The sequence below is a fragment of the Camelus ferus genome, chromosome 1 (assembly GCF_009834535.1).
Source record: "Camelus ferus isolate YT-003-E chromosome 1, BCGSAC_Cfer_1.0, whole genome shotgun sequence".
NCBI lineage: Eukaryota > Metazoa > Chordata > Mammalia > Artiodactyla > Camelidae > Camelus > Camelus ferus.
Window position 1 is genome coordinate 65694057 of NC_045696.1, and position 16013 is coordinate 65710069.

Here is a 16013-nt window from a genome sequence, read left to right on the forward strand (position 1 = left end):
AAGCAACCCCCATGAGAATTGGGGTTCCTTGCTCTTATAACAAAATTTTTAAAAATCTGAACAACCTTATTTACATCTATAATCATTTTTTTTTTTAAATTAAGGAACCATGAGCTGAACATAATACTGGCTCATATTTAACTTTCTCATTTCATCTGGTAATTTATTCTTGGGTCTTCATTTTGGATTAGTAGATTTATTGTCAGTATATTTTATATATGATTGATCAGATTTTTTATCTGTATATTACATATATGATCTTTACTTTTTTCTTTAATGTTTAACTTGTAATTATACTATTTTTAATCATATTTGTATATTCTTTGTCCATCAAATGATCTTGATACCAATTTTCCATATTGATATAGTTGTTAAAAAATAGAGTTTAAAAAGCTAATCTAAATAATTCATTGAATAAATTATGATAGGTAGCAACAAGGTGTATTTGAATGACAGAAGCATGATAAACTTTCAAAATCAAGTTTCAAAGACAGTGTTTATTCTTGAATTTTTAGGCTCATGATAAAACAGACACTTAAAGGGTTGCAATTATTCTTTTCACTTATTTTGCCTTGTAACTAGATATAATGCTGGAGAGCATTACCCCATTTGCTTTTAAATTACCAAACAGTTCACTCACACAACATTGTAAATCAATTATTCTTCAATAAAAATGTTACCAGACATTTCAGTTATTCTTTATTCACACATCAACTACGTTTTCACTTATTTTTCCTTTAAATCATTCTGATACTTGCAGATAGGATAGAAATGACTTTAGCAATAACTGCTTTCAAAGTATCTACTATTTAATAGTGGAGGCAGACACACTGTAATGAAAAGAAGAGTGGGTTTTGAGCTATGATAGATTTATAAACAAAGTGTTGTGGCAGTGCAAAGGAGGCAAAAAATCAAAGTTATAATTATAAGGAAAAAAGAGAGAGAGATTCAAAAGAGTAAGCAGAGGCTGCGGACTGAGTAGGTGAAATGGTGGTGGAACTGATAGCAGGAAGAGCGGATGTGGGGCCTGAGGAGGGCCCGTGTCCCAGGCTTCCGCTGAGTCCCTGGGACGTGCCCCGCAAATGTGGGTCCTTGGCTTCGTGCAGGGAAGAATTCAAGAGCGAGCCACAGTTGAGTAAAGGTAGATTTATTTAGAGATACATCAAAAGGCAAGAGAAGGGCCATGAGCTGTGGGGGTTGGGTGCTCAGATTAGAGTAAAAGTAGGTACACACTCCATAGAGTGTGGGCTGTCTCAGAAGACAGAGAGAGAGGGGTTGGCCACAAGGCTCTGTGTTGCCAGTTTTTATGGGCTCAGTGGCTTCATATGCTAATAAGTGGAAGGACAAGTCTAACTAGCCTGGGGAAGGGGCTGGGATTCCCAGGAAGATGGCCATTTCCCACTCTTTGACCTTTTGTGGCTAGCCTTGGGATTGTCATGGTGCCTGTGGGCATGTTATTCACAATGTTAATATATTACTTTATAAGGAAGCTCTAGGAAGTTAAATCTCCCACCATCTTGAGCCTCAAGGCAAACTGGGGGTTGAATCTTTCGCCATTCTGGTGTTAATTGCTGTGTTGTTCCTTGAATGGCTGTGCCCTGCCCTCTTCCTGTCTCAGAATGAAGAGTCCAGGCAGATAGAAGTGTGTCAGCAAAGCTCTGGAGTGAAGGAAGTGCAGGGTATGTTCAGGAATTGGAAGTCTGCGGTGGCTTTTACATGTAGTGGAAAATGACTCTGTGACGAAAAAACAAGCCTGAATATCAAACTAAGCAGTTTAGACTTTATTCAGAAAATTTATTAAAGCAGTAGGTTAGTGAAAAGTTTGATCATTCCCCGTCCTTAACATTGTCATGTGCTGCAGTTTATGCCTGTGGAACTGAGTCAGTTTTAGAGCTAATGCCTCTTAAGTCTCTTGGGAGAAGGAGTAGTGGCCAAGGCCAAAGGTCATTCTTGTATCATCAGAGCCATAAAATTGGAATTGTAGATATACTGAAAGACTTTGACTTAAAAATAAAACCACCACAATTAAAGCAAGTATTAAAGAGAGTAATTGGTGGGACATTTGCCAACTTTGAATTAATTAGATTCAGTCTTAATTTTTAAGAGTGCTGAGTGCAGCAAAATGAAACCATCCTTCTCCAATAGAGTGAGAATTTAATGTTCCCGTTATGATTCATTTTCATTTGAGGTCTTCCCAGCTCAAATCTATTTGGTAGGTTAAAAATGAAGTGATGGTTGCAAATAACATAACTATCAAGAAGACCACATCTGGCTGTAAATTAGCCAAATGAAAAGTATTGTTCCCCTTTCATTGTTATGAAAATCTAACCCACAGGGTTCTACAGTCCCAGCTTTTGCTTTATGCTGTGCATGTGTCTCAGTGCACAGGCATGTCTGCTTTTAGTGAAATGGGCAGGTATGAGATGTATTGATTGGGTTCTTCTGTCATTAACTGAGTAGCAAATCTGTCACTTCTCCAAGTAGTGAATCATGTTGACAGGGTGCATTACATTTTATAAGTTGCATTTTTTTCCCCTTCGTCCAGATCATTTGTAGTTGAAGCACACTTACCACCTTTTAAAAGTGATTTCTGCAGCATTCCAGAGCCATTGAAATATTCGTCTCGACCTGGATAGTCAGTTTCTCCGCTAGTGCGGAAGAAGATTTTTAACATGAACAAGATCCTCTCAACCATTATTTGTTTTGGACTCCTGACTTTGTTATCTGTAACGATCTTTTTAGAATCCGTGCATGGACTGCCATATTTTATCCAAGGTATGTATATACGACTCTAAAATCCTACATGTGGGGTAAATAACCTTTATCTTCCTGTCTGCATTGCTTTGACTTTTCTACCATTGTGGCAGTAATGTTTTAAACATCAATGTAATTAATCAGCAAAGAACCCTACAGTAGTTACTGTTTTAAATTAAACATGATCGGTGATGTTGTTCTCAAGTAAACTAATTTTAACCAAAATTATACTAAATTTGTTTCAACAACACTTTTTTTTTTTTCTAATCATGGGGCACAGCTTTCTTATTTCTAGTCCATGACCAAAGATGGGAATGTATAAACAGTAATACAGTGCTGTGCATATTTCAAAAGTATATCTTAGGGAAAGAAAAATGAGATTTTCAGTAAGTTAGTTTTTAAAGGAGAGGGGCTCAGAGAAGAACACAGCAAGATAGAAACTTGTGCTTGCAGAGATTTGGGGGGAATAATGCATGGGGAAATTTATATAGTAATTTTAGGAGGATGATGCTAATGCCAACATTATGCATTGACTGTATTTATCAAATTCCTAACATATTATGTTAAGTGAAATAATTTAGCTTATGACATCTACAAATATGATAAAGGTAGAGAAAATAATTTTTTGCTCTTACAATATTGTAACTTGTATTGATCTTTAACATGTTCAATACATTCTGTCATGGAAACAGCTGTTAATCTGGGAATCAGTAGAGCTAGATTTATTAGGCAAACAACCTCACCTCATTGAAACTTTTATATATTTCTTTACATTTTAAAAACAGTAACTTAAAAATAACACTCTTTAATATCCCTTCCAGTTTGAAATTCTGAGGTTATGTACCATTTAACTGACCTCTTTGTCAGGAAGAGGGAGATAGCCTTTTATTTTTGTCTTAGGGGAACCAAGACAGAATGTAATAGATTTTGTTTACATGATACTGGGTTGAGAAAAGGGATCAAGTTTCTCCTTTCGGATCTAATTCAACTTTACTAGACCATGTTGCCTCAAATGTGGTTTTAAAAGTCAGTGAAAACTAGAGCAGTTCTTTTGGCAGTGGAAATAAAATTCCATAAACCCTTACTATTTATTTATGGGGATTTTCCCTATGAAAAACAAATTGTTTCAGAGACCTAAATACAAGCCTGGGAATGAGATTCTGGATTTTACCCATGGCACTCACATTTTGTCCTTGGCCAGCCAAAATCATTGTATTTGGGAGGCCTTCATTGTTTTTCCTGTAAAATAATGGGATTTTCAGTGTTCTTAACACTGTAAATGTGTGAGGAAACCTCTGGGCATTCATTGAGGACTTTGCAAAAATAGGATATTAGTGATGACTGTAACTTCTGATGTGATGTGTGTTGACTGAAATAAATGCATAACCTAAAAGCTGAAAGTTATGTTTTATTCGGTGGACAATTCTGAGGACTCTGCCCAAGATGACAGCCTCTCAGATGGCTCTGAGGGACTGCTACGAAGAGATAGGGGAGGAGCTAGGATATATAGGAGCTTTACAACAAAGACCAGGTAGTTGGAACATTAAAAGATTGCTTGTTGACTAAAGAAAACCAGACATCTCAAGTTAAACAATTTAGTGTTTTTCTATGTATGGGAGGAAGCAAACATGTGGGCTCATTGAATTCATTCCTTTGGCAAGCACCTAGCTCTCTAGGGCCAGTATCCCATCCTTTCTTATTCCGAGTCCCCTCAGGGTGCACCATTGTGAGTGGCTGCAGAGGCTGGTCTGCAGGCTTGTCTTCACTGGGGGGTGGCAGCAGCCGCTGATGACTTGATGGCTTTAGCATTCTTTGCTTACTGATAAGGCTTGCAGTATTTTTCGTTCACATGTGTATATGAAAAACAGAAAAATCCAGCTCAAACATTTTGCTAGATTACAGCTGAGTAACACTTCTGACCCCAGAACATCACCCAGTGAAATGCATGTGTAATGTTTTCTCTCTGGGCCCCTCTTTGATCTCAGTTCATTAGCTGTAAATGGAGAAGAGGAGTTACTGGTAAGATTATTTTCTAATCTAAATTGTCCGTGATTAGACTCAGCCTCTCTCCATGCACATTTTTCAAAGCAACTAAGTGTTTGATTTATTTCAGTCTTTTAACACATTGTTTACAAATAAAGCATTTGTCTATTGACAGACTGATAAGATGAGGTCACCATTCTTCTTTCTGTGTGAGACACTATCCAAGACTAGAGGCACAATCTGCCAGATTTCATTCGGTTTGGGTCGCAGAAAATCATGCCTCAGTGGATGCACCATGAAACTGGGCAAACTGCCTACTGCGAAAGGTGGAGAAGTAAATAGCGTGACCAGAAAGACCATAGAAATTTAATTTTTTGGATATACTATCATTTTGGGGGAGTGGTTTCCAGATTTTTTTTTCTGGCAAAATTTTCTCTATCTCCAATAAAAAAACTTCACATTTGAATGACAAGCAAGGAGACGACTTACGTCTTTTAATGGTCACCATCCCAAGTATTAATGAATTAGTTTTTTTCAGTCTGCAAAAGCAGTCACTCCCTTATGTCTGAGTAACTTTGCCATCCCTATGATAAAGGTTTGATCTTTTTTAGGCCATCCCACAAAGTTCATTTTGTTTGTAACACACGAGTTATTATTTTAATTGCTTTATTTGTTAATAGATATCTTGTTGCATCTTCGTGTTTTATAGCTTGAATAAAGTCTTTTTTCCTGATTCTACTCTGGAATGAAAATATCTAAGAAAATTTGGGTGATTTTTCTGTTTTTAGAGTGCTAAGAGAGTTGCGCACCTGAACAATGAATGGTCTGGTAGGTAAATGAACAAAGATGGAAAGATATCAATATGGAAAAAGAAGGCACCAACCTGCCTCTTCCACAAGATTTTCTTGAATGTTTCAAAGGCAATTCCCAGAACACAAAATGGCTCATATTTAAATGGGTCTATCAAATAAATCTTAACATCAAGTGTTATTTTTCTTTTAAAAGCTGATTTTAATTGATATTTCTTATGTTAAACACAGTAGAAGAAAAAAAAATACACAGATTGGAAAAAAAAAAACCAAAAAAAACCCCCCAAAAGTAAAATTTACCTGCAATTCTACTGCCCAGAAATGATTATAGGTAAAATTTAAGCTATAACCTTCCAGGCATATTCTCTGTCTCTGCCTCCCTCTCTCTCTCACAATTTCTTTTGGAGTGTTCAGAGACACATTCAGTGATTTTTTAAAACAGCCCATCTTCTTGGATTACACGTCTCTCTCCACACCCCTTTTAATGATGAGTATACATATTGACAGTTACCTACAGAACCTATTTAATTAAAAACACTTTCAGTGACACAGATTGAAAATTGAGGTTTCATTACATGAGGGTGATTATTTACAGGAAATAAATTGTTTCCAGATAAAGAAGATACAAATCATGAAGATCTCTTGCTGGCTCTACTAACTAACAATTTTGATTTCCAAAGAGCTTCCAACATTGGTGAGTTAAGAATAAAGTCAAACTTTATTTATTCTATCTTCTGACCTGTTCTTTCTACACTTTACCTTAGCCAAAAGGCCGAGAAGCAATGCCCTGTCCTTTGTTAAATTATATTAAATAAAATAATGACTACTAATTTTAATGCTGCATTGAAGGCATCACTGTTTTTCTTATTTTATATTCACGCTAAAATCAATGGCGTTATTAAAAAATATTAAAAGGCTATTTTGTTCAATTAGAGGGCCCTAAAGAGATAGCTAACCATCTAGTTATAAAATTGTTATCTTTACTTATATTTTCCTCTCATCTATCCAACTCCCCACTGGGACAGTTTATGTTTTCTTTTACTAAATGCTTCAAGAGTATTACTAAAAGCTTCAAATCTGTTCACAGGTTTCCACTAAAAACTTCTCAAATTTACTGTGGTTTTGTGGCAGTTAAGTTAGCACTTTTTGCAATCAAGTCCTCTAAATTTGGGAAACGGTTGGAGTAGAAACCATTGGGAAATGTAGGCTACACTGACTGAGCTTTTTTTTTACTTCTTTGAAGAACAGGAAAAACTGATTTACAGTTATGCATCAGACTGGTCTCTAAGAAGTGACAAATATTGTCAGAAAGTTAGCAACTCTAACTTAACAGAAAATATGACAATGTGGTACCCTCTCAGAAGACATCTGTTCTTCTAAAAAAATTGTCTATTCACAGGACAGTGTACCAGTTAAAACAATGCTTTACTAAATACTGTAAAATACAGGATTTTAAAGTTAGAAATAAGATATTTTCATTGAAAAAATAAATAAAAGTATAAAAAGAAAAATTTATACTCAAATTGTAAAACCTAGAGGGAGTTATTATTAATATTTTGGGGAATTTCCTTCTTGACTGAATTATTTAGGTAAAATTTATGTCCTGCTTTTTTTCACTTAATATTGTTTCATGAGAATTTCCACATGTCAGTAAAATAGTTTATTTCTGAATAGTAGTCTTTGTCAGAACTATGGTCTCTTTTAGAAAACTTTGTGCTTATGGACAGAAATGAATTATTTTGTCATTATATTACTGATTACATTTCAATATTAGAGGCATTGAACAAATGTTTGGGGCTTTATGTTAGAGACAGGTGGGTGATCTCAAATTATATTAAAAAGACCTTTATCTTTCTGAATGTGTGACTTGAAGTGAATTAAATATTACTTGCAATATACCTTTTTTATATGACAAATGTATCTTGCAGATGCAGAACTGGCTAACAAATTGGAAGAACTTAACCAGGTGAGAATGTGAAATACTTAAAATTTCAATTTTAATAATAACTATGTGGCAATTTCTTTTAATGCAATAGTTTAAAAAATTACTAGTACTGTATTGTACAGCTTTATTCCTGCTAGAGAAAAAGTGAAATAATTCACTAGGAAAAAAGTAATCAAATTCCATTAAAAAAAGAAAAGAAAAAGAAAAAGAAAAAGAAAAAAAACTATAGCTGACGTGATCATAGGATAAAATGTCTAGAAATTTGGATTCCAGGCTCAGCTCTCCAAGTGCTTAACTATGAGACCATGGTTAGAATTAAAATTAGAATGAAAATTCTCTAGACCTAAACCTCTTTTGTCTGTAAAATGGAAGACTGTAGCTAGATTGGTGATTTTCAAAAGTTATTATTATTTTTTAAAAGTGGAAGTACTTTTTTCCAAACAAAATTCTATGGGGTCCCAGTAAATAAAACCCAAAAGTGGAGCTGTTCTACTTGAAGCAGCTAGTTTGGGGAGGCCAGGAGTGTCGCCTTCTTGACCTGCAGTTGGCTTCTGTGCAGGGAGTCCCCTCGCAACCTTATCCCCCAACACCCTGCTATGAAGAAAATTGGAAAATCATTGGATTAGATTTCTTAACTCTTTCAAACACAATTGCATGCACATCCATTATTACACAAACTTTGTGGCTGTTTGTCAAAGGGAATTATGCCCCGTCACTCCCAGCAGCTAGGACACAGACACCTGCCGTAGCTCAGGATGGATTCTATTTTGGTAGAGTTCAACTTTCAGGGTTTTGGCACTCAGAGAGCTGGTTAAAAATTAACATGGCTTAAACTCTGAGTAGAAACCCTAAGGCTTCAAAATACTTCTCCTTTCCTGCTAGTAAGGACAAATATTTCAGGAAATCCAAACATTCACGTAACTCCTTGGAGCTCCTTGGAAAATACTGCTCACCATAGCTTGGCTACACAGGCTGTGTTTAGGCTTCCCATTCAGGAACACCCAGACCTGACCAGACTTGACATACACCTGTTTGTTTCTGATCTCCTGTTGAGTCATTGACCTTTTCCAGCCAGTCCCTAAATGCAAATTTCCCTTTATTTTTAAAATTTAATTCTTTTTGTTTATTTTTTTATTACTCTTTGTTTTCTGTTCATTTTCTCTCTTTCCTCTTTTCTTCTCTTTTCCTTTATTTGATCCATCTTTCTTCTCCTTCGATAGAAAACAACATTGCTACCATTAAAGACTAATTTTAATATTTGATTTTTAACAGCTGGAAAAGCTAAAACAGCAGCTCATGGAAGTAAAAGATAACGAGCTATCCTATGCTATAGATGATCTGTCTTCTTCCCATCCTAATAAACGAGGTAAACTTTCACTTCAAAGATTTAAAATTGACTTCTAAAATATTACTTTTGCAATTATTTCTGAAAAGGAAGAGATTAAGTTGACATTTCTTAATCCTATGGTGATGATCAAGATCAAGGCTCATATTTTTTAAGAAGATTCCAATGAAAATGTTCTCACTTGAATGTATCTGAGTTCCGTGAATTTGACAACACTGGGTAGCAAGGTCATACCTTCCAGAGTTAAGTAAGGTAGGCCCTTATTATTTTAAAACTATGTCTTACTCTTGCTATTTTGTTTAAACGCTGGGGCTGAGAGGATCACAAATAGAAATAACCAAGGTTTAAGTCAATTCAGAATTTCAGAGCATCTTCATTGAAGTAAGGAGTACCCTCATTACAATAACACTTAATCCAAATTTTGATTTATAATATTTAATTTTAGAAAGATTCGTCTTTTGGATTCCTCTAACTTTTTATAACATTTCCTGGAAAATTCTTGTTTCTTGCTGAATTAGTTCTTACAGTTGAAAAAAAAAGGTATGTATGTTTCTCCATTCCTGTGGTGATATGAGATTCCCTAAGGTACTTCTAATTCACTCTTACTTGCTTGTCCCCTTCCTCCCAGATTTGTCTTTCACTTCTGTAAAAACCAATCTTTATAATGGAAGAGAATGAACTGGCATTATTTAGACACTTAGCATATACCTGACTTTTTATATTTTAGTATCTTGAAATGTCACGGTCACACACGTAGACGCTATGGCTGGACTGCCTGGGTTTAAATCCTAACACTGACCCGTCCTACCTGTGGGAACTCGGACAATTATCTGACTTCCTGTGCCTCATTTTCTTTGCCCCCCAATGCAAATAATAATAATTATCTTTGTGAGATTGCTGGGGGGTATTTTATGTTAAAGGCATTCAGAATCATGTCTGGCATATAGCAAGTATTATGTAAACCTAACTTTTTTTTTTGTAATTGTTTTGGTTATTATTCCAATAATTATTATTTTACTCTCATCAGAAACACCATAAGATAGCTATTACTATGCCTCTTTTATAGATGAGAAAATTACTTCTCAGAGGGGTTAAATTGTATGCTGAAAATAACCCAGCTGCTAAGGGACTTCAGTAGTGAGCCCAAAGGAGAGATTGGTAGACAATGAATTGGAAGGTGGAAGGGAGAGAACCTGCAGCCTTTTTAAGGACTTTCACTCTTACTAGCTATCTTATGGGAAATCATCAGAAAGCTTTGAGCAAATAAGAAATATAAAATGAATTTTAACAGAACCACGCTTTGTGGCAAATATACTTTAAGAGAGGGGCAACGATGAAAGCAGAGAGACTGTTAATGAGGCTAATTTAATGGTCCAGATAATAAATGGTGGTAGCTTGAATTAGAGCGGCAGTAGTGAATTGTTAAAAAAGGGATCTGATTCTGGATATATTTTGAACAAAAGACAACAAAATTTGTTGTAGGGTTATACGTGGGCTGTTAAAAAAAATAAAAGGGAAAAAGAGAAAGGTGTCAAAAATAACCCCAAGTTTTTTTCCACAGCAGCCAGGCAAAAAAGGGCAGTATCTGTTTATTGAGCCACAGAAAGATGGAGAAGAAAGGTCATAGTGGAAGAGTTTGGTGGTGGGAAAGAGCTGAAGCAGAGACTTGTTCAACCTTTCCATAGTTAGTATTGTGTAGGCTGTGATGTGTTACCAATTTTAATTCAAATCTCAGAGGCCTAGTATAATAAAACCCAAACATAAAGTGCAGTGCATCTAGTACAACCCTCTTCTATTTTGTGGCTCTATTATCTAGATCGTTGCTATAGCTTGACTGCCTCCAAGGTGACCAAGACCCAGGAGAGGGGTAGAGATGCATCCTAGCTTGCAATTGCCTCAGTTCAGGACTCCATATGGTGACACGCATCACTTATACTGAAGTCTGTTGCCTGCAATTAATATCTTGGGCTGCCACCAATATATTAGCCAGACAGGCTAATAAACGTTGGAAAGTACTTACAGTACTTGAGGAGTACTGCTTCAACCACAGCCAATCCTTTGATCGTTTCTTAACCGCATAGGCTGTACTCAACCGATGATTCCCATTAGAGACAACCCCAGACTCCCTTCATTGCTGCACCCAGAACAAAGAACAGGCTCTCCATGAGACACTTACTAATCTTTACCAAGCACAATGTGGCTCCTCTTCATTCACAGACTTGTTAACTAGAAGGACAAATTCAATAATTGGCCAAGGAATAAGGGCAGGCTAACCACAATCATTAATTTGTTTCTCCAAAATCTCATTCATAAAGGACAATAACAAGAGCCATGAATGCTGACCTCCAGCCATTCTGAAATCCCACTGGGGAAATACCATAAATGTCTCCTACCCAGGAGATGGAGAAAGGTTTCTTGATTAGAACCTACTAGTGTGTAAGAGGAGTCCTCTGCCCATTGTACTGTTTCCCCTGGCTCCACCCTGTCTGAGGTTTTTGCTTTTTTGGCCTTTTCATTTTCATCCCTGGATACATCTTATGTGATTCTTGAGGAATATTCCCTTCTGGAGGATTGTGCAGTTTTCTCAGATCTCCTCTTCACTCCCTCAAAGTTGGAGGCCCAACGTTTATTTTGTCTTAAATTGTCAGACATCTTTTATTCCAGGGTTTATGGTTTCTTTGGCAATGATGCTCTTGTAAAAATTTAGTAAGCTTCTCAAGTATTTGCTAAACATGCTTTTTTTAAAAAAAAAACAAACAAACCAAGTTTAACTATTTTGCATTCTCACTCCCATCTTAGTTGCCTTGAAGATGTCTGGAATGCATCTTGAAAACTACGCACAATCTGATTTTGCCCTGAGTTCCTTATTCTTGGTATTTACCTGGCCTCTGTCACTGAGAGTCATTTTAAATCCCATTTTATAGTTTTGGGATCTAGAAACAGCTCTCTCAATATTTCAAGATTTTGTATTTCTGAAGTATATTCCCTTTTTATTTGTTTGCAAAGACACTACTTTCTTCCTAAGTTCATTGATTTATTGCAATGCATTGCTGAAAGTATTTAAGAGCAACCTAAAAATATGTCCAATATTCTATTCTCTCACTTCTCCTTCTAGAAGTTCAAGAGGAACACAGTCTGAATCTGAACTGTTGCAGATGTCAGTTTACCACCTACTTTGCTGCTTCATAAAATGGCTCTTGTTTTTCCAGCCTGTGATACCAATTTCCTTGTCTGCCATTAACCAGTTGCTGAGACTGGGTCATAACTTAGGTTCTTCTTAGAGTAACACCCTGCTTCAAGTTACCAATGTGAATTTTGGGATTAATTAGGTAAACTACATTAACAAAACAACCTTCCAATCTCAGTGATGTAGGTTGCTTTGCGATTTATTTTGTGTTTACATGAAGCCTATGTACTTGATTATTTTCCTTCACTGTGTGTCTGCACCCTGTGTCCTTGTAGCAGGATAGGAGAGGCATGGAGGTAAATATACACAACTGCCAAAATTAGGCACATAATCTCAATGTGACTTTTGGGGAAGCACCTGGGAAACGTTGAGGAACACAAGGAACCACTGGAGAGTCCTACCTCAACCACAGATATTTTGAACTTGTTATGTCAGGTACAGCAAAACCTTCCCAGTTGTGATTTGAGTAAACCATTGAATATATAGATTTGGAGTTTAGGGAAGTAGTCCAGACTGGAGGCCTAAATTTGACAGTTATCTCCATATCAGTGTTCCTTGGTATCGTGATGACAGTATCTAGGGAATCACTCTAGATATAAAACAGAAGACATCCAAGGCCAAGTTCCAGGTCACTCCAAGGGTAGAGATTGGGCAGATGAGACAGAATCAGCAAAGGAGTTTGAGTGGACCAGCTACCAAGGAAAAAGATGACAAAGAAAAAAGTGCTTCAGAAATCATATTAAAAATCGGTTTCCAGGAAGACAGTTCAGCTGTTCCTGAAGCTGTGATAGGTCCAATAAGATCAGAACAGAGACTTTTCATCTGAACAGCAATAGAAAGGGTTTTGATGGCCTTGATACAAATTATTTGATAGACTTTTGGTTAAAGGGAACATGATAAAACAACAGGAATGACTAACAACAGACAACTCTTTTGAGGAATTTTGTGTTAAAGGGTAGTAACAATTGGGATATTAGCTAGAGTAGCTTGAGGGAGTCAAGGAAGATTTGTGTTTGTTTTTAAGCAAGGATATATTAAAACATATATGTATGTAGTAGGAACAAAGTATTTATGGTGATAAACATGAATTAGATGCCTAGATTAGGCCATGAAAACTAGCCACATCATATCTGAAGTGGGGTTTTTATTGATATAACTAGAAGCAATCTACCATGAATAACAATGTATGAAGGTGCAAAGGACCCAGAGACTCAGCATAAGGCAATAGTGTCTTACACGTGCTGTGAAATATTATAACTTGCTTAATCATTTAATGTATAGTTGATAGGCACCTGATAAATTCTTCCATCCTTTAAAAATTTAGCTGTCTGATACCTAGCATCATGCTAAAAACAGGGATTACAAGAGTGAATCAGATAGACATCCTGGGACAACAGAATGCTGGTTAGGGTTTTCCCTCACATAAATGAAAAACGGTAGATAAGCCTTGAGGAGTTGGCCCTATTGGTGATACCGTTCATGACAGTTCCACTCAGCCGGTCCAGAAAATTTTCTGAACTATATTTTCGTGCATACTTAATCGAGCTGCTTTTGTGGTGTAAACCTTGGATTTGTGTAGATTTATATTTTCCTTCAGATTGAGATACTCAAAGATATCCAAATGGATAGAAAGGGACTTTCCAAAATATACTAAAAAAAAAGAAGACTGGATTAGAGGGCCAAGCTCTTAATGTTTGAAAATAAACTTCTGCTTTCATAGGATTTGAATGTGGTTTTGTTTAAAGAAACCTCTGTCTCTTTTAGAAATGAAAAGTAGACTCTGAGTGCTGTCCTAACACTGTGTGTATATGTGGTGATAAGCACTAGGGTCACAGTTTGCAGACTGAGTAGAGTTAGAAGCTTGGGCAGGAAGTCATATATCTATCTATCTATCTATAAAGTCTATCATTTATCATTTATCATTTATATCAAAGAAGGTCTTAACTGTACTATGAGTTTTTCACTTCATTTTTATTGTGCATCTCATTGATCAGCAGTGAATTGAAGACCCATATCCCCAAGGTCTTAATTTTATAAACCATTTAGATTGGAGAAAATTAGAGAATTTTGTAATTAATTGGATGAAGCTACTGAAATTCAGACAATTGATTGGGAACAAGCTACAGAAGATTTAAAATGACTCATTCATGCATTTGAAGATTAAAATCTATTAGAATTGGTTTGATTTTTCTGAAGCATCACTTTATGATCAGAATTTGAAGACTCAATGTGACAATCAGATTACATTACTATCACTTGGTGGTTTGCAAGTGAACTTTAAATTCCTTCCTTCTTTTTTTCTCCAATACATAAAAACGTATTTATCACTGATTTTGCTTATGTGACACCCTCTTTGGGACTTTGGTTACCCCAACTATAAAGTAGAGCGGCACACCTAATAAGGTGCTGTATTCTCTGAGCTGTAATGCAGAATAGTGCTGTCCAACAGAACTTTCTCTAATGATGTGACCATTCTCTAAACTGCACTGTCCGTTATGGTAGTCATTGGCTACTAGTCAGTACTGAGCCCTCGAAAGCTGGCTAGTATGATGGAAAGGCTGGATTTTCAATTTTTATTTAATTTTAATGAATTTAAAAATCCACATGAAGTGGATAACTCTCATATTGAACGTGTTTTAGAAAACTCTCTCTCTTGTACTTAGGCATACATAAACTATTTTATTCAAATGTAATGTTTTATCAAATATATTTCTAATAAAGAATTTGTTTTATTTCTTTTTTAGCTTGCTTTTGGAAATACTGTGTCTAAAATTTTTTCTCTGGATGCAAAAAAGACAGGAACATTAGAGAAAGATGTATATCTATTCACTCTACTACTTAAAGATTATAGCTATTTCAAGCATGAAGAAACTGTGGCAGAATTTCTCCTGCATAGTATATGCTTAAAGTTTATGCTGTGAATAATAATGACAAATCAGTTGCACTTTTGAATGGCTTGGGACTATCAGAATGGCTTTGTAGAGTTAATGTTGAGAGCTCTGTATCTATTGTATGCTTTTCATTAATTTATTGTCTACATATAGTTTTGTCTGGTGATGACAAGGCTGTTGGGTTACCAATTAAAATATTTTAAAAAGCATTTTGGAAAATTAAATTCTGTCGTCTCAATTTACGTGGCAAATATGCATCATTATCCTTTCTTTTTTATGATTATGCTGGCTACTATCTCTTTTCTGTTAATTAGGACAACTGTCACTGAGATGACAACAACCAAATGAATACATTACTAGGGAGCAGAAAATATATTGTTTATTGGACTCTAGGAGAAAGTAGTATTAGATGTCTCAGAATAGAAAAACTTTCTTACAGAACAATTTGCCTTTGGGTTCCTTAATTCTCATCTCTGCCTCTTCCACGACATCAAAAATTGTTTGAGACTCTCAGCAGGTCTTTGATAGACTAGATTCAGTGTGCTAAAACACATCAAACAAAACAAAACAAAAACTTATTGGATTTTCCTTGATTCTTTATTTTTTTTCCACATCTATGCATCAAACCACCCTTGCTTACATCTGAACAAGCTTTATTCAGTCAATTCAAGGCTGGGAATCCAAATTCACTTTTGTTTGCTACCTGTGCTGCCACAGAAACATTGTTGAAGTAACTTTATAATGAAAGAATGTCCATGATTAGAAAAGCTGGCCAGATGAGTCTGCAGGTATTCCCTTCCGTTGCAGTATGGGGAAAACAGTTTATCTCCTTGATGTTAGTTGTGTAGTGCTTAAAGATAAAACTATCTCATGAGACAGAATGGACAATATTGCTTAAACTAAAAAAAAAGTATTAAAAATATATAAAACAGACCAAGTTGAGTAGTATGCCTGTAGTGATTTAAATATACTTATTAGGAGCTGCTTAAGTGTACGTAAATATTAGTCTCTCAGTAACGCCTGAATATTCCCGTGTATTTACATCTGTTGTGAACACAAACATATTATGATAAAGAAAGACAAAACCCCTGCTTTCATC

General features: G+C 35.8%; 1 protein-coding gene across 1 annotated transcript; it reads left to right on the top strand.

Annotated features, from left to right (window-relative positions):
• The first annotated feature begins 2642 nt into the window (after nt 1-2642).
• On the top strand, nt 2643-14793 carry UTS2B (urotensin 2B). The gene is made up of 5 exons (XM_006188869.2): nt 2643-2775; nt 6142-6240; nt 7475-7512; nt 8764-8857; nt 14768-14793. Exons 1-5 carry the CDS (start codon nt 2673-2675, stop codon nt 14791-14793), a joined length of 360 nt encoding a protein of 119 aa, XP_006188931.1. The 5' UTR covers nt 2643-2672.
• The last annotated feature ends 1220 nt before the right edge of the window (nt 14794-16013 follow it).